The following is a 20,196-nucleotide window of genomic DNA, read 5'->3' on the forward strand; positions in this document are numbered from 1 at the left end:
ACCTAGATCGATATTCCGGCATTAATCCCCCTAAAAGGCAGGGGTTTTATGGTGTGGGGACGCCTGGAAAAGTGGCTAAGGTAAAATGAGCGGATTGTAATTGATTTGTCTGAGTTCAGCGGTGAGAAATGTTTGAGATAAATTAGATTATGATAATGATCATGCTGTAAAGAGAAATGATCAATTTAGTGTTAGAAATCAAGCCAGTTTCAGAGAAATCGTCAAATCTCAAATAGCCAACACTCAGATAATCTCACACTGGCAAATTAAGTGAATGACAGCTCAGATGTGATCTAATGGTTTTGCTCACAGCTTCCACTCTCAGTGATTAAACCTCAGACTTTGATTGGAATCATGTCCTGACGCTCCAAAGCCGTTCGTCAGTATCAAGGATGCCTTAGCACGTGACAAAACTCAAGCGACACTGTTGAAGAACTGTGAATTGGGAACTTCCACAGGACCCCGAACCGAGGCCTTGAGAAGAAAATGTGCGGACTTTTGTTAATGATTAGTAAAATAAAGTGCCTACAACACCTCTAATTACACAGGAGGACGCTGCGCTCTGGCACCCAGTGGAAGCAAGTGTGCGCACAGAACTACTACACACGGGAGGTTTTAGATACATTTAGACGGTTTTATTTATGCTTCATACTTTTGGTCAAAAATTGGTTTGGGTGATCGCATGTATTTCGCACCTTTCCCGTCTTTTCTTGCACTCCAATGTTCCATTTTGGATACACCCAAGCAGCCTGTGCTAAAACATGACTTGGTCATCGATTCGGAGCGGCCACGAAGGTTAATGAGAACAGACATCTTGGTTCCTCTGCTTTTGATCCACCCCTGCATAGAGATTCTTCATTTCTTTACGAGGTCACTGGCAGTAACCCGAGCAGGGCCATAAATAGTGTCCATCCCAGACAGGCCCGGTGTCTGTCAATACTCAGAAAGTTCAGACACAACATCCGCAAAGAGCACACGGGAGCACGACTGCTGACACCAAACTTTTGATATTGGAGCAAACGCTTTCTAACAAACATTTTCTTCTCGTGGCCCATTGGGTATATTTGTGAATAAATTATTCTTACAGTCTACAACATTACACCAAGTCTGTCAGGGACGATCGCAGCGCAGGAGGAAGATTTGGTCTCATGTGTGGTGTTGTACTGCCCCCATGTGGTTTAGATGCGTCACTGTTAAATCGAGTAGTTTTTTTGAGGTCATTCAGATTTATTATAGTGACAGTAAAAACTGAACAAGTGCCCTTTTGCAAAGAGCCCTTTCCCTCCTTAGACCTGAACTCACTAAAATAATGAAACCCACAGCAAAGAGCTGTCTGGCATCAGCAAGAACTGGCAAGACAGAGGCTTCAGTTTTTCCCCCCTAAGGTCAGACTTCAAAAGATGATTGATTAAATTAAGATGAATTAAATCTCTGTTGCCTAATGTGGCCTGCAAAGACAGGAAGACATGCTTCAGCATTTTTTGGAATTATTTATTTCAAAATATTACACAGCTCTTGAATATGAAATTGCCTACAAGTCTAGCGAAGCCCTGACCAAAAAGGTCTGACTCAGTCCAACATGAGTTCATTGATAAATAAAACATTAAGCTCACAGAGAAGCCAAGAAATACGAAAATGATCTTCTGACTGCTGAAAATACTCCTGTGCATTGCATCAGCCTGCATGCAAACTGTGCTCATTTCCTTTCAGACAAATTTAGTGTAAAACAACTGACAGATTTCAAAAGGCATTAGGAAAGGTAACTGATAACAACAGCACCCTCGTCAATTGACCATACAGACATTTCCTAAAATGCCAAGGACTTGATATCAAAACCAGCATCCGTATCATAAGGTATTCCATTAAACTAACACAATGCAGGTTTAAATAATAAATGTTCCAAATACAAAAGAAAACCATGTAAACTTAAATAAAGCTGCAGCACCAAAAGGTTGAGTTAAAAAGACATTTCAATATTTTGGATATTTGGCTATCAAAAGAAACAACATTAGCACAATATTTGGACTGTTGAATTTTGCTCACATATACTTAAATGTATGCTTTAAAGTAGTTACTATTAATGTGCTTAAAAGTATTACTGTATTTGAACACCTACGGACATAAATACTGATATAAAAGCAAATCCCTCTTGTCAGGATGGGTGCCTCACATACCATCTCTTCTCTTTTTAAGAGTAAGGAGTGTTTGTGACGAGCGTGACTTAAAACCACGATTCCAATATGTAACACCAACTTAAAATGTCTGAAACTATATGTGTGAATACTGCATGATCATAGTGAACTGGTTTATGGTGGATGTGCTCTGAAACGCTGGTGTGATTGTCAACAACTGTGAGGAGACTCGCATCAAAGTGACACTGATCAAATGGGACAAGATGTCGCATGTGAAGCAACACCGGAACAGCTGCTCATTTGCTAAGTTTGTCGACGCGGAATGAAGTAGATGCCATGGAGGTAATGAAGAAACATAGGACACATCTTATATCTCTCCAGATGCTTCGACTGCTCGCGCCTCGTCTTTTAACTGATTTGACACTAATAGAGCTAGTGAAAGCCATTCAAACTCGAGGACAGCCACACTGCTTTCACTTACCCGGACCTATCAAAGTACTGGACAGGAAGTGACAAATAACCCATCGCATTGACAAGACATTCACCGGTAAATGAGGCAACTTCAATATTCCTTAAAAATGACTCCGCCAGTGTGAGGAGCTCTTTCTCATCACATGACGAGGCAGTGTCAGATTAAAAGTTCTTCAGTCTGTGTCACCCCCTCCACTCACAGAGACTCTAGAGTTCATCATGAAGGACATGATGCTGCCATTTAGGGTGGCGCGTGACATAACTGGCTGCCTCGAGCACAAGACGCATGAACTCCCCCACATCAAAGGAGTAGTTGGTAAACTTTGGATGGTCCCCGAGGGTGGGATGGTGACCCTGAGAAAAGCAATTAGAGAAAATGAATTCAATGTAAAGACTTACAAGCATGGGAGAAACACAACATAAAAGCACAGTCGTGTGAGTTGGTGTTGACAGGTTGTTGCAGGTAGATGAAAGAGAAATAATATAAATGAGAAATTAAGTCTGTACATTTGTTCTACTTCACATATTACTATAATTATATAAGTGTAAGAGTGTCTTTAAGTGGGGTAGGTGAGATGAATTGAGAAAGCTCCCGTTGAGGTACTAGGGAGCTAATGGCTTGTACGGGAGTTTCCCCTACCTTGTCCTGTGGGAGCACTTTGTCCATTTTCTGCCAAGTCACGTATCGAATGCCCCGCAGCCGAGCCAAATCTCGATAGCAGCTCTCATCCTGACAGTTATATCTGGGAGGGACAGATGCAGACACTTTATCTCTTTCTCTCCTTGGTCTGCCTCTCTTTCCCTCGTTCTTGCTGTATTTGTTTCTCTCTCTCTGTCTCTCTCTCTCTCTGTGTCTCTCTCTGTCTCTCCCTCTCTCTCTTTCTCTCTCTCCATCTGTCATTCACCAGAATCCTCACAAAACTCTCTTACAAGGGCTCACTCACGTGCACGCGCACGTGCACGCATCCCCTGGATTGCCAGGTGTGGTGAACGCCTGGTTAATTAGGCACTATTTCACAGTCATTCAGCGAGTGGCTGAGGGGTACTTTGGACCGAGCACTCTGCCAAACCCATTGCTCTGAGACACACTCATACACACTCAGACAAAATAGTGTCACTCACAGCTCAAAGATGACAGCCCAGTCAGGGAGGAAGAGGAGGTGTGTGAGACCAGCCCCGTGCATGCCTATAAAGATGTCAGAGTTGTGGGTGATCCTCAACTGCTCCAGGAAGGGAACATCCCTGAACGACAGACAGGAAGTCACACATCAGCCCTCTTCATTGTGTAAACACTGTCACTATTGGAAAATAGTGTAAACAGCTAAACATTTCTTATTCTCGCAGAGAAGCCTTACATCCCGATGCTTGGCAGCACTGAATAGCGGCTGCTGTTATGTGGTAAGTACTCTTTTACTCACTTGTATTTGTAGTCTACCACACTGACCTCCAGTAAAGGCACAGTCTTGAGGGCATTTAACAGCTGTAACAACAACAGAGGGACAAATCTGTGATCAATGAGAGAGCAAACAAATATGGGCAGTGACAATATAAATCACAAGCCTTTTTTACTCGTACTGTTTATAGCAAATAAGATTTTAAATAGGCACTTAAAAGGGGTGGACAGTAAATCAATGGCGGAAGGAGGAGGAGGTGGGGCTGAGGTAGTGGGAGCGTTGTATTAAGTAAAGAAAGAGAAAGAAGTAAAAAGAGGGAAAGAGAAAGACAGAGAAGAAAGGAAAAAAGGGACAGGTGGCAGAGAACAGCATGAAGAATGAAGAACAAGGAAGGAAGAGACAGAGGGAGAGAAGCAGGGTGGTGCTGAACTCACCTCCACTTGGTTTAGTATTCTTCTGTATTCTGTGGTGCGTGCAAGCAGGGTAACACGAACACGCCCCTCCTGAAAACAGCAATGCACCCAATAATCAATCAGCCAAGGACAGAAAAGATAGGTGGCAAGGAAAACATGGTACTCATTCAAAATGAATTAAAGAGTTCAGCATCAAATGCTTCTTCCATAGAACACAGTGGATAGGACTAAGTGTCTAAAATACCATTAAAAGTCATCTTTAATAAGACATCTTTTCTGATGTCCTATTATTAGTTTATACAGTCAGTACAGAGACTTTCTTTCCTACAGTCTTCTACTGCCACCTTGTGTTTATAAAGAGAATTGGGACTGTTTTGAAGTGTCAACATTTGTAACAATTGGGATTAAACAACAAGGATCACATCTTCCCTTAAATCAAAGTAATGACGGTAACTATCACGGTAACTGTGCAATCTTCTACACACAAATAACCAAACTACACCACCTTAGTTGAAGTAATGAGGATGTACGCATTCAGTACAAACTTAAGTTCTCCACTTGTACTTCATAAAATATGTCAAAAAGTATTGAAAAAGATGCCATTCTGAGCAAGACCAGACTAGAGCAAATTATGATGAGGGGAGATAGTATGTGAGGGATGGTGGAGTCTAATGAATAGGACACAATAAAGGAGAGCAATAGCGTGAGTTTCTGGCTGATGCCATTAATCTAGGGATGAAAGGAGGAGCTGGGGAAAGGGTCAGGGCCGAGAAGACCTCTCATTCAGTCGCTGCCCTGCTATCGCCAGCACTCCTGACTCGCTGAAAAGCCTCTTTGCATATTTTCAGTGCAGGATATGAATACCCAATGAGCTGCTCCACAGATACGAAGAAGTTAACGGGCTTTGCTGGTCATAAAGATACAGTCAGTCACTTTAGACCTGGGACCATAAAGCATCTGTGAGGAATTGTAGATGAAGGAGATGAATCAGGCGGAGAGTGCATGGTCAGGGCAGTATAAGTGTACATGCACATACAGTACTTGTGCATGTACTTTTTCAGTAAGTCGTATATCAGTGGTGGTGGTGGTTTATCTTTTCCTGAGTTATCGCAGTAATAAGATCCTCTGCAGTGAAATCTGAAAGTAGTGAGTCATAGCTATCTATCGCACACGGTTGTTTTTATTGCTCACACAACTTGATCTCTGCTTAAAAATGGTTCATCAGTATAACGCATTAAAAGTTTCTATGTTTCAGCTTCAGAAAACCTTTTTTTCCTCTTTTTTTTCTTCTGAAACCATCATTAAATCAGTCCTTAAAACTTAGGTGCACAAAGTTGTTGACATATACCCAACAGGGCCTGCATTTCGCTGCGGGGATTGCAGGTATAGCGCACAACTTAATCAATTCCCGCACACATCTACAGCGATGTCCCATTAGGTTCCGCTAAATTCAGCTACTAAAAAGTACAGAATGAGGGGTGACTGTCCGGAAAGCTGTGTGAGACGGACCCACTTCCAACCTGTACTTGGCCTGCTGTGTATCCCTCCCTACAAGGCTAAGAGCACCCTCTGCTGTTGCAGTATTTGTGGCACGCACGTACGCACCAGCCGATGTTACAAAGTTGCCACTCAGATGGCGTTTATCATACAGCAGCCCTGAAAAAGAACCGTGAGGCAGGTTCAGCAATGATTGAGATGCTATCGAAGTTGCTCAGGAGGAGATGAAGGGGCTTCTCAAAACTACCTACTTTATAGCAGAAAACTATTTCAAATTTGGTCATCTGATTAAATTCACAACAGATATGGAGTGTCCTTCTTTCAAAAAGCAGAAAACAGACACATCAAGTTATGGAAAAGGGAATGTTAATGTTAATGGGAAAAGTCCGTCAGAAATGCATCAAGTTATTGCAAGTACTCTTGTGCATATTGACAAAAAATCCTGTGTTTTCCTTACTACTTGACGAGTCCACAGACATGAGTAACATTAAACGACTCATTTCATATGTATATTAAGTTTTCCCTGACCAGGATTCAAATTCAGGATGGATAGTCAGTCAGTCCGTCAGTCCGTCAGTCCGTCCGTCCGTCCATTATCTACAGTGGTGTGAAAAAGTGTTTGCCCTGTCCTGATTTATTATTTTTTTGCATGTTTGTCACAAATGTGGGTCTGGATTTTTTTTTTCTCCCTTAATAATAAAAACCTTCATTTAAAAACTGCATTTTGTGTTTACTTGTGTTATCTTTGACTAATATTTAAATTTGTTTGATGATCTGAAACATTTAAGTGTGACAGACATGCAAAAAAATTGGAAATCAGGAAGGGCAAACACTTTTTCACACCACTATATACCTGCTTTATCCTGAGCAGGGTCACGGGGGGGCTGGAGCCTATCCCAGCTCACTATGGGCCATAGTTCAGGATATTCAGGATAGTGAGAGAGACAATCGGGAAGGCGTGACAGCACTTAAACCACCCTCTGTCTGAAATAGCATCGAATTTCTATGTACGTAGCAGCAGTGCCGGCACTCATTGATGAACATATTACATACTGGTAGTTTTACATGTTTAAAACAGAAAGTGGATACACAATTTCCTAGTCCTATAATTTATAGTGCTATAATTTCTTCCCTGTCTGACAGCCAGTGTTTTTCGTTCATAAAAGCACTACCACAATCAACTTGCCGACCCTTGAATTCTGAGATACGTTATCTATCACAGTGAACAACTCACAGCCTTGATTTGTTTGTTGAAGTCCTGTTATTACTCTGTGCAACCTGTTCCTTTCACCCCTGCTATTTGGGTACATGCATTAAAAAGACACTGAATAAACAAATATGCAACATTGTGTAGTGATACAAGTGCATCACTCTAAGCACAGAAAAGAGAAAAGCAACTTCATCAAAATAGTAAAATAAAGGTAAATATTATTTTTGAACTATTATTGGTTTAACATGTCATGACATGTCATGGCACCTTGGCTTTTAATGTACCATATCTTGCTCCGGATTAAAATGTATATCAATATAGTATATGTCTCAAAGTACCAGTCCCAACATATGACAATAAGCAGAATTCAACAACTTATTTATAAAATTAATTAATTCTTAATCCTATAACTTAGTCCTATTTAGGCTGACAGAGTTTACTCATGTATGCATTGGACAGAATGTAATTATTTGTCTTCCTTTTCTTTCTCTTTCATTGTTCTCCACCTCCTCTACTCATCCAGTAGCTTCCACTGAACAGTTATACAGTAGGTCGACGACAGAATATATAGTGAATCAAACATGCACTCCAACACATGCAGAGGAGACACTGAGCATGTCATTGTACTGTGACTACTACACATCCAGTGGTTTCCATTTGCTGCCCTCACCACCACAACCCAGGTTCTGTTCTTGGAAACAGAATGATGATTTTATTCTTCATGCAAAAAGTGACTACGTACAAGCTAATTGGCAGAAAAAATATATACCTGGCTAGTTTCAGTAGTGGTATGAACTGTGTGCAAGAAACCTATATATGTCACAATTAAATCCATATTCACATTGTTTATGAGCAATATTAATGTTGTATGGTTGTAATGTTACTGCAAAAAGGAAAGCTGGTTACAACGACAACACCAACACCATTGGGCGGCACGGTGGTGCAGTGGTTAGCATTGTCGCCTCACAGCAAAAAGGTTCCGGGTTCGAACCCGGTCCTGGGCCTTTCTGTGCGGCGTTTGCATGTTCTCCGGCTTCCTCCCATCATCCAAAAACATGCACCTCAGGTCAGGTTACCTGGCGCCGTGCTAGTGGCAGCCTGTTGCAGCAGCTCCCCCCTGAGAGCCCCCCTGCTGTAGCGAAGAAATTTCCCCTCGGGGATTAATAAAGTAAAATAATAATAAATAAAAAAGATGCTCATCCAGATGCTTTCTTCACACCAAAATCCTTTAAAAATGATCCCTGAAATGAATCATTACCACTCTTGACATTATCTGGAAAAAAAAAACCTTCATTTTAATCTTTCAGAGAGCTTCTGCTACCATCTTTACTCCTCTGTTTAACTATAATGGATTATAAAAGTGTTCATGAGTTTGACTCCATCCCATATAAACAGGATTAGGGAGCTTTGGAGCGGCGACACCAACAGACGTAACAAACTGGTTAAGAAGGCCGGCTCCATCATCGGCTACAAACTTGACAGCCTGGAAAAGGTGGTGGAGAGGAGGATGCTGAACAAACTATTGTCCATATTGGATAATCCTGTCCACCCTCTCCACCACCTGCTGCAGGGACAGCGGAGCACTTTCTCCAAAAGACTCCTCCAGCTCCGCTGTCACAAGGACAGACACAGGAGATCATTCCTGCCGACCGCAATAAGTCTGTACAATAACTCACCTCTGGCAAAATCCATCACACAACAACAACACTGTTGTCTGTTTCTTGGTTGTTTGTATATAATATATATACTGTACTGTATATACTGTGCATTTTATATTTAATATTTTTTTACTGCTATTTTATTGCTTTTTATTATTCTATTATTATCTTATTGCTTCCTGTATGCTGCTGTAGCGAAAAAAATTTCCCCTTGGGGATTAATAAAGTAACTACCTACCTACCTACCCTACCTTTGCGGTACTTAGGCAGGCACGTATCTGTCATGGGCCCCTTTCCCGTCCAATCACACAAAGCCTTCAGTCCGCCCCTCCCAATTAGTGCACTTTAAATCTGTACACTCATTCATTCCGCCTGCTCCATGCTCTGCATGCCACAAATCTCCTTCACCTCCCCGGCCTCCTCCCTCATTCACAAATGTTTCTCTGTTTATTGTGTCCATTCATTTAAAAGTTGTGAATTTCATTCAAAGTTGTGAATTTCAGGCTGCCTGGGGGGTTTTGTGATCTCAGAATTGGTCTTTGTCATGCTTACTCAGACTGTTTTAGAGCATCACTCCTGCAGAGTCACCGCCAAACAAAAATGTATGGACGTCTTTAATAAAAGGTCAAATCCAACTGTCCTGACTGAAATAATACAAAAGTAACTGATGTGACCCCTAAAAGAGGTGCTTCCTACCTTTGGCTTGCCTTGCGGGATGTTGAGCCGATGGAGGACATGTTGAGAGAATGCCCTAAACATCCCTTCACTGTAGCAATCTGAGATCTGCCATCAACACACCACATAAAGGATCCATTTCAATCACATATGCAATTTATTTTTGATCTGTTCAATAAAAATTTTTTAATCAAAATGTGTATACACTCATGCAAAAAGCTATTATATTTTTAGGAAATCTGCTTTGTGATTTGAAATGAATTGAAGTCTAATTGAATCTGGCAACACTGGTGCACTACTGCATTGGACTGAGGGGAAAGAAATCTCTCAACATACTGGGACTCTGACAATTGTAAACATATTTCCTTCCTAATCTCCTTGGAATGAATTTCATATGCAACATTTCATAAGTCCTGGAGAACATATACACTTGTGGCTGCAGCTGTAAATGTGAGTACATGAATATAAACATGACGTGCTGAACAGGCAATCAAAAGCACCAGCTTGAGGCTGGCCTATCAATATATCACACCTCAAGGCTGGAGCCACACGACAACACATATTTACATGGTATCATCTTTATAGTAATCTCCTTGAAAATTATCATTTAAATAACATAAGCACTTGCTGAGATTTTGAATATATCACATAAATATTTAGCCCGAACTGCATGTTTATGACTAAACCGGATATCATTGTGCTTTTGGTGAGGAATGATCCAAAAAATTTTTACCACAGAACTTGCAATAAAAACATATATATCAAAACACAAACGAATCAGTTTGAAAAGTGTGAGGCACTACAATTTTCTAAAAGCAAATTCAAATGTGATATACATTATCTACACACATTACATACCATACATACAAACACAGACACACATGACGGGTAACTCACGAGCGGTGTGTTGTAAAATAGGCCGTATCTCATTCTCGGGAGAAGGGAGAAGAAAGCATCTTTGAAACACACCTGTGGAAAAGGGAAAAGTGTGAATAGATAAATACATCAAATGAATGAAGCTAACGCACAGTACAGCACAGGAATGACTGTACGTCATGATGTGGTACATCCAGTACATGAACATGTATACGCACTTAATTGAGATTTTTGAGTGCTTTCAAAAACATGAGGTTTTGGGTGTAAATTCCCATTTAGGCAACAAATAATTATAAAAACAACCCATTGCTGTGGAGTTACTTTCAGAGATCACTCAAGTACTTTGATAGTCCTTCACTTTCACTGAATTTCAAATCGATTACACTTAAGTATATGTGGGAGGTCCTAATTTCTCATCTCTAGCTGTGTCTGGTTATATTTTCTTCACAGTTTCTCACTTAAAAACCATTGTTGTGCTTGGGGACACACCAAACAATATTTTCTGTATGCGAGAGGAAACTGACCCAGCACTCGGGGTCTATATCAACATTTAAATAAACTTCAGTCAACAGCATTCGAGCAAAGGAGCATATAACGACCACCCAGAGGTGAGATTATACCTACTCTGTTCGAGTCAAATGTCTTCAGGTGGATGATGTCATACTCTGAGAAGGCCCTCCATGTTTCACTGAACAGATCTCCATAACTATAAAGACTCTTGGAAAAAAGGGGAACAAATGTTTGTTCAATTAATGTCACAATAAAAATGAAAAACAAAGCAATACAATTTCCATTAACTACATTATGGCTTTTGCACTGCCAGAATCAGTCATCTCTCCATAAACTCAGCTGGTTGTATTTCTCTGAAGTTTTGGGTTCATACAAAATCTATTATCACACTAATACCGGACAGCCTGCAGCACTGTGCAATTTGTGATAAAAGGTCACTGTTGTCTTTCTCCCTTTCTGTTTTATCCAAATCTAGAGAACAGGCACTCCACTTCACTTGACAAAACACACTTGGAAAATCTTGCCGTAAATTGTATTTTGACAGATACATGGAAGTGTGACATGACCATCGAAAACATTTATCTTTTATTTTGCTTCAGTGTCTCAGGGTGGTATAAAGTGCAGCAAATTAAATGTTGTTTATCCATTGTTGTAATTTCTAGTTGCGGTGATAGCACTGTGCAGTACGCGCTGGTTACCTTTAAATAGATTCAACGAATAAGAAAATACATACATACATACATGACACCCTCCATTCCCCTGAAACTGTGGTGGAATGCATCAGGTACCCACCGTGTCCCACATGATGATGTTTATATCGGTTCCGAAGGAGTTGTTAATGTGTTGGGAGATGTAGAGGTTGACAAAGTCACAGAAATGGTGGTACATGTTCACCCCTGTTACAACAAAAACAACACATTTTTGCCTTTATGCCTGAAAAAGGAAAATGTGTGAATTGTGAACATCTGTCTGTTTCCGGCCGGCTAACTAGAAGAAGAAAAAAACTGTGGACTCTCAAAATATTACTGCAATATTCCAACAAGGTTATGAGAAAGCACCAGTTTCAGTGGAATAATTGCTTTTACAAATTTTAAACATAAATTGACTGTACACAGAGCTTCATCCAGTGTCTAGTCTCAGTTCAACTGAATGTGCACAAATGTACAAAAGAGCAAAGGTATTGTTTCTCTTTAAGTTGTATTAGTCAAGTACATTTTTGTTACTTACCAGCATCGAGTTTCATAAAAACAGTGGGTTTTTCGATTATGATGTCACAGTGTCCATCCTCTATGGGATGAAAGTCCAGTTCCATGTATGTCTCGAGCTCAGCATACCTACAACAACATAAATGTAATATTGTACATACAACTGTAACAATGATACACTTATGGTAAAAGGTGCAAATGCATCATGCAAATAACAGGCTCAACACAACCTTTTCTATTATTTTCTGTCAACGTTGCAGACAGGTCTAAGGACTTTTAGATTATTCTAGTCCACACTGGGGCGACCATAGCGTGCGATTAGATTGGTCACCTCCCGATAGCGTTTCCATTCTGCATATAGAGGATTCCCACTTGAGAGCGAGTCGGCACCACGGTTCTGTACCTCTGGGACACGAGTGGCTCTCAGTGACAGGAGATACATGCTGCTCCACAAAGTCAGTCTGTGAGCTAGTATGTGCAAGTGAGGGGACCGCAGTCCGCCCCGTCGGTTGATGTACGCCACCACAGTTGTGTTGTCTGATCTCACCAGCACGTGATGACTCTTTATGAAGGGAAGAAAGTGCCTCAGTGCCAGGGATACTGCCATAAGCTCCAGGGCAGATAGAGTTATGTCTTGAAGGGTAACCACTCCCCCTGCGGAAGAGGGCCAGGCACCCTTCACCCTCTCTGCTGATAGACAGGTTCTGAAGGAGATTGAGTCCAGAGTTAGGCCAATGTAAGAGATCTTCTGATTGGGAGTCAGCACACTCTTGTTCTGCTTCACTTTGAACACTGAGCTCTCTAGGTGCTGCAATTGCAACCTTGTGTGCTCCAGCGCTGTCTGGTGAGACACTGCAGCCAGAAGCCAGTCATCTATGTACGTGGCTATGCGTATGCTCTGCTTCCTGCAATAGCGGCCTCTGTATACTTGACAAACACACCAGGGCTTAAGGAGAGCCCGAACGGCAGGACCACATACTCGTAGATTGTGCCCTGGAAGGCAAATCTCAGCACCTTCCTGCGAGGAGCACATATTGGTATGTGAAAATGTGCTTCAGATCGACTGAGGTAAACCAGTCGCCGGGCCGCACAAAGTGCAGCAGAGCAGCGCGTGTTATCATTCTGAACTTGTATGACCTGAGATGTCTGCTCACAGCTCGTAGGTCGAGGATTGAACGGCGCCATAAGCCCCTTTTGTTTGGAACAAGAAAGTACCTCGAGTAGAAGCCGCATTGGCTGTGCTCCAGAGGCACAACTCGCATCGCCACCTTTAACAGCGACAAGATCTCTTCCTGGAGAAAAAAAATGTCCTTGAAATGGGGCGGGGCAACAGCAAATTCAAGTCTGTATCCCGTCTATTGTCGCAAACACCCAAGCTGATGCCCCACACATTTGCCAGCTCTCTCTCCCTCTCTCTCTCTCTTCGCAAAAAAGGTGCTGTCCCGACAGCCCCTGCCACCAGAGTTGTGCTGGCGCACCCTTGTGGTGTTGCGGTGTGCCATACTGCAGGGGACCGTGTGTGTGTGTGTGACAGGCCTGCACCGGTGAGGCACTCATGTGGCCTGCCACCACAGAAAGTGGCTATGCAAAGGGTGTTATTTTCACATTATTTTTCAACGGTGTATATTTTTTTGTTTTCAACAGTGCCCTTGGCAATATGCCTGGTTGCAGTGGGGACAGTTTTATAGTTTTTGAACAAGTGGGAGTGCTTGTCATGCATAAAGGGAGCATGTGAACGGCTATCGCTGGTGAACAATCTCGCTTCCTCTCTGTAGGGCAGTGAACTGTAGGCGCCAACTTGGGCCCTGCACACCATGTGGAGGGCACACCGTGGAACAGGTTCAGGAACAGAGCTGTGGAACTGGAGCTTGACCTCAGTGAGGTGTCAGGCCGGCTTCTTTCTCCTGGCTCCTCAGGAGGAAGTCGGGAACGGAGGCGCACCCTGGGCCGCTGCCATGGCAAAGGATTTCTTTTGCCAGGGTCCCTTATTTGGTAGCCTGGGCTGAGCTTGTGCTGGGGGTTGCGTGGCGTGGCTGGACTTCTGGGGGTCTTAAAAGACATGCCCCCAGCTTGCAGAGTGACGGCCTGAGTAAAGGTCCGATGAGGAGCAGGAGTGACCTGTATCTTCCTTGGAAGACAGAGCTGCAGGGCTTCCCCCTCTTTCTTTTTCTCCTCAGAGCTTTTTTGCATGGTTGCAATGGCAGGACCAAACAACCCATCTGGGTCCACACTCTCATCCAGGATGTCACGCTTTGGCTTGTCAGACAGGTCTGACAGGTTGAGACATCGCATCCGTTCTTGGGTGATTATAGTTGACATAGCTCTCCTTGCCGACTGGACAGCGCACCAGGTGAGGTGGAGGCAGTGGTCAGTGACGACGCAGATTTCTTTCCACAGCTCAGTGGATGGTAAGGTAGTCATCTGCTCTTGACGCACAGCCTGATAAGCCAAAAGTAGGTTGAAGGCATTCATCACCCTTACTGATGTTGCAACTGACTTACAGTCATGGAGGACTGTATACGGTCAGCCTTGGCAGGCAGGGCGGAACCACAGGAAGATATAGTTCAACCTCTGAGTTGGATGTAGATGGGAGGGCACCAGGGGGCATTTGGTGAATGCCAACCTCCCTCATAGCCACATAGTCAAAGGCTGACGCTTCTTGAACCGGGTTAGCGGCAGAAAAGGGTTTTTTCCAATAGCACATCATCTCCCCCAAACATTCGCTCAACATATAAATGGTGCAAGTTTTCCCAACATTATGGTGACCCGTGCGAGGCGTACTCAACAGGGGCATACATGCAGATTGCTCTGTTAGCAGTGATTTTACATAAGATCATAATTGCACAATTTTCTAATTATTAGAGTGCATAAACCTTGAATATGAAAACTATGGAAGCATATTATGCAACAAAAAAACTATACTCAAATTGCCATCATTACCTCTCCTGTGGTTTAGTGGTTAGGGTTCAGTGCTCTCACCGCCGTGGCCCGGGTTTATTTCCCAGTCAGGGAAGATACTATATAATTGATTATAACCCCTGTACTCACAACAAAAACACAAGCAAGTCTTCATTAACTGAAAGTATAAATGCATGTGTCATGTCTCACCAAGATTGCAAGGGGCTCTTGTGCTCTCCCTCAGCAGCAAGTGCTCGCTTGTTCAGTCTGCAATGTCCACCGATCTCGCCAGTCTGGAGGAAATCCTCTTTGTATCTGCAACACATTGTTAATTTTCAAAGCACTCTCATCAGTGTCTGTATAATTATTAAGAACATTTTACTTCAAATTGCACTGACCTCTCATGACTTCGGCGCGGCTTCCGCAAGTCCAGGTAAAGATTCTTTGCCTTACAGAATCTAGTGTGGCTACTACATCTTAATGACGAGTCCCCCTGGAATAAAGTAAAATAAAACATTTCGTATTTAAGTGATATTAATAAACTCAGGACCTTGGAAGCTGCGAGAGCTGTTTCTAAACTATATTCTCTCTATACTACTACTTTTGAACTGCAAATTATTTTGAGCCCATTGTCTGTGGGTTCTTTTGTGTGGAACACCAAGTCAATTTCTACCTGTTGTTTCTTCCTGTTGACTCAGGAGGCCCGTGGGAACTAAGGAAACGAGCAGACTTACAAGTTTGCTGGCCTTGCAGAGTGTTTTGAGCTCGGAGAGGCGCTCTTTGACGTAGCCATAATCAGCCTGCTTCCAGAAAAGCTCCTGGGCTGCATCCAGTGAACGAGCCCTGACAGATCAGAAGTTTAGGCAAATCAACAAAGCTACGACCGTAAAGGCTCATTAATTCTGCATACTGTACATGAGCACACTTTTACTTTGGATAAATAATGGAGACTGGGGATCATTAAATCCAATATCTATCAATTAAACTGTTCCATTACTATGAAGAGCACAGAGGAGAATGGAAAAGTAAATTACGTAAACTATGTTATACTTTTGAGAAGGGCAAAGTTTGAACATAAAGTGTGTTATGAAGGAATGTGATGTGAGGAATAGTACCATCCAGAGTCAGCTTTGGTGCAGATAGGATAGCTAAAACGTTTCCTTGGAACACAGTTCTTCTCATAACCCCAACAGACAGACAGATCCTGTAATGCATCCTGTTGTAAAAACAAGTTTAAATAGTGAGTGAGAGAGTGAAACCAAGAGAGAAACAAAAGGTTACATAATGCTGTGGTACAAGTTTACCGTTACTTTTTTTTTTAATTCTTCAAAAACTACAAAACAAAATGTACATTCAATGCAACAGTTAAAACAGTGGGACGCATTCTTCGCTATCAATTTAAATGAGCTGCAAAGCTCATGCAGTTGCATCATAGGGCAATAAAATATCTAAATACTGCAGTAAAAATCCAAAAACATCTGTTACCGCAGTTGTGATTGCAACTGTAAAGTAAACTCCTGCCTAAACTGCACAAAATCCTAGTTCAGGTAATCAACTGGTACCTTTTAAAAGAAAGGTACAAGAAAGCTACCAGTTACTTGCAAGAAATACATTACTTAATGCATTACTTAGTAGAAAGTGGTCCAACAATCGTTCTTAACTTTACTAAAACACTTGATAAGGAGCATCAGTGAGACCCAACAGACAAAGAACCCAGACAAACTTTTGTCTTGTTAGCAACAGAAGAGCAGCATCCACCGACAAGTACATTCATGTACAGTAATGACATCATTTAAAACTGCTGCAGAGTAAAATCTCCATTCCAAACTTAAACTCATGTTTTTAGTCATAAGCTATATCTCAAGGTACTGGACAGTCAGTAAACAAGTTGATATAGTTTCCACTCACAGTAAAGCAAAGAAAAAAGGAACCACCATGCTACCAGTCTACACAGAAAAAAATATTTGAACACTGATTATTACTGACAAGGGTCCATATCTTACTTTAAAAGGGCAGAGTGGGTCCAGGCGGCATTGCTCGGCGACCCTCTTGTTGTTGGAGAGGAAGTAGGGTACATGTTCTGGCGGCAGGGAGATCCTGCTGTAGTTGAGCAGCGGTGCTGGTGGTTTGTGGTTTGTGTTCTCAGCCGTCTCAGTTGTCACCGCAGTGGTGGAAAAAACTATGCCCAGCGCTACCAAGAGCAGCATAGTCAGAATTACACAGACATATGAAATAGTTGCGGCTCTCCACAGCTCTCTGCCAGAAAGGGAGAAACAGAGACACAGACTCAGACTTGAACTCTGTAATCTTGGTTGAAAGCCGAAAACCACAGTATACAAGCATGTGGGCACAAGTGAGAGTGTGGGAGCGCAGGTCCAGGCGGATCTGAGCTCCACATAAGGAAAGGTCCCATTGCAGGAAATATTACAGACCTTTTTCCGACTGTTGTCTGAGCAATCACAGCTGAGACTGGATTGGTGAATCAGAACTGGTAGCTGGTGAAATTGTGGCCCATGCAGGTGGCCTGTGCACTACCAGTATTTACAAAATAGCCATATTTCCATGATGAAAGCCATTTTGTTAAAAGTCTCAAGTATGCATGTGTTTTCCCAGCCTGGAGCCAAAGGCTCCTATCAACGGCTGATGATTGAACATTACAGTGTGACCTTTGTTAAAGCAATAACCACATTGTCCTGTAAAACACAGCCTCCCAAATCATTTTGCATCTAAAGGAAGGGAGGGAAAAAAATAGAAAACTGTTTGTGCTGCAGGTTTCAGGACAATGGGTTGTGAGGGTTAAAGTATCACCATTCATCAGTGGTGAAAGAAGTATCCAGACCCTTTACAATTAAAGTCCCGCATGAAAAATCCTCCTTAAATATAAATCTTAGCAGCAAAATGCAGTTAAAGTATTAAAGTAAAAGCACTAGTTTGGTCTCCAGCTCATGTTATAATCAAGTTTTCAGAGTTTTGGGGATTTTTTTTTTTTTTCTCTCTCTCATTTTTGGGTGAGATATTGGATTATTTGATCATGTATATAATTGAAACCATGTGAGAGCTTCAGAGGGGAAGATCACTATTTTACAACTCCGACATCTAAAACGTGACCCCACGACACACTGCTTTTTGTAAGAAGGCGAGAAGGTTGGAAACCACCGCTTTAATAATGTGATGCCTTTTGCAAGTGTATTATATTTTCCATTGTGTCAAATCTGCATATTTTCCTCCGAAAATAAGTGGAATGAAATTATGAAGTAGCATCAAGTGGTATTACTCAGTTAAAGTGCAAGTACCTCGAGATTGTGATGAAGTCCAGAAGTTAAGTAAATGCACTTAAGTTACTTTCCACCACTTAAGTTAATTGCACATGCACGTGGTGTTAAGTTAAAGGGAGTTACAGTAAGAGTGACATTGTTGTAACATGAACACTATTTGCAGCTGTGAAGTCTGATGAAAGACTCGTGTCGTCCTGTGAAAACACACCAGCTGACTTATCGATGCATCTTAATGACGTCAGCTGTAATTTATTACCGTTAGTTTTAATTTAACTATTTATTATAAAGGCAGGGTTGTTGTTTTTTTTACGAGTCCAAAACAAACGTGTCCCCTAACGGTATATCGTTTGACTTTCTGTCCTGCAGAAGATCAGGAGACAACTTCCATTTTATGTCCTATCAAACTTTTAGCTAGCTCCGCGTCAATTAGCTGGTTAATTTAACGAAGCTTTTCCGACGCAACCCGTCAGAAACACGCGGGGACTTGGTTTCCATCGGAGAGAAACACCCAGACGGAGGTCGGTCGGTAGGTAGGTACACAATAACACGTCACTTACTCTCTTTTTTTTTTTTTTCTCCTCGTCGGGGAGCTCCAAACGAAAACCACTTAATTGAAAGCTAGCTCATGTGTGAGGTGTTGAAGGCTGTGGCGGCTAACGCGAAGACTCCTGGACGACCACTGAAGACGGTGAGGGACACAGCGGCTGGACGGGAACACGTGTCCACGTCCCCGCCCGGCAACATTTGCAACACACGCACACAAAACTCTGCATTCATGGTTGTCTAAATAAGACCGGTATGAGCTTGCATGAGAGCCGGTTTCCATGAACGCAAAGCCGGCTGCTCTCCCGGGACTGACGAGATGATGTTACCGGCGGTAGCCATAACACCGGAAACCTCACACCGGTACGTCGTGTACACCAACTCCCACAAGGTGGCGCTGTGCACCGCATTCTCTCGAGTACAATAACACTGCAGATCAACAATCTTTTTTTTTTAATAATATACAGTGGGTACGGAAAGTATTCAGACCCCTTTACCTTTTTCACTCTTTGTTTCATTGCAGCCATTTGCTAAAATCAAAAAAGTTCATTTTATTTCTCATTAATGTACACTCAGCACCCCATCTTGACAGAAAAAAACAGAAATGTAGAAATTTGCGCAAATTTATTAAAAAAGAAAAACTGAAATATCACATGGTCATAAGTATTCAGACCCTTTGCTGTGACACTCATATTTAACTCACATGCTGTCCATTTCTTCTGATCCTCCTTGAGATGGTTCTACTCCTTCATTGGAGTCCAGCTGTGTTTAATTAAACTGATTGGACTTGATTAGGAAAGGCACACACCTGTCTATATAAGACCTTACAGCTCACAGTGCATGTCAGAGCAAATGAGAATCATGAGGTCGAAGGAACTGTCCAAGGAGCTCAGAGACAGAATTGTGGCAAGGCACAGATCTGGCCAAGGTTACAAAATAATTTCTGCAGCACTCAAGGTTCCTAAGAGCACAGTGGCCTCCATAATCCTTAAATGGAAGAAGTTGGGGACGACCAGAACTCTTCCTAGACCTGGCCGTCCAGCCAAACTGAGCAATCGTGGGAGAAGAGCCTTGGTGAGAGAGGTAAAGAAGAACCCAAAGATCACTGTGGCTGAGCTCCAGAGATGCAGTAGGGAGATGGGAGAAAGTTCCACAAAGTCAACTATCACTGCAGCCCTCCACCTCGGCCGGGGCCTTTCTGCGTGGAGTTTTCATGATCTCCTTGTGCCTGCGTGGGTTCTCTCCGGCTTCCTCCCACCGTCCAAAGACATGCACGTCTTGATGTTGGTGATTCTGAACCAAAAAAAATGACCTTAGGTGTGAATGGTCTTTGTTTCTGTCTTGTCTCTCTGTGATAGACTGGAGACCTGTCCAGGACGTACCCCACCTTCGGCCAAAGGGTGTCAGAGTGTGCAAGTGTTTTAGACATGGAAGAAAAC

At 42.4% G+C, this 20,196-nt stretch overlaps 1 protein-coding gene across 1 annotated transcript; it reads right to left on the reverse strand.

The window, feature by feature from the left end:
- Positions 1–1,485: 1,485 nt before the first annotated feature.
- eogt (EGF domain-specific O-linked N-acetylglucosamine (GlcNAc) transferase) lies at positions 1,486–19,084 on the reverse strand. The gene is made up of 16 exons (XM_069148387.1): positions 18,772–19,084; positions 16,943–17,195; positions 16,055–16,155; positions 15,674–15,782; positions 15,338–15,432; positions 15,150–15,254; positions 12,064–12,170; positions 11,629–11,732; positions 10,951–11,043; positions 10,348–10,419; positions 9,472–9,558; positions 4,432–4,500; positions 4,022–4,083; positions 3,726–3,845; positions 3,244–3,346; positions 1,486–2,957 (listed from the first exon to the last, which is right to left on the reverse strand). Exons 2-16 carry the CDS (start codon positions 17,144–17,146, stop codon positions 2,811–2,813), a joined length of 1,578 nt encoding a protein of 525 aa, XP_069004488.1. The 5' UTR covers positions 17,147–17,195; positions 18,772–19,084; the 3' UTR covers positions 1,486–2,810.
- Positions 19,085–20,196: the final 1,112 nt, after the last annotated feature.

This window comes from Embiotoca jacksoni, unplaced genomic scaffold, assembly GCF_022577435.1.
Source record: "Embiotoca jacksoni isolate LCO1_2020_lvr unplaced genomic scaffold, fEmbJac1.0.p SCAF_1, whole genome shotgun sequence".
Classification (NCBI taxonomy): domain Eukaryota; kingdom Metazoa; phylum Chordata; class Actinopteri; family Embiotocidae; genus Embiotoca; species Embiotoca jacksoni.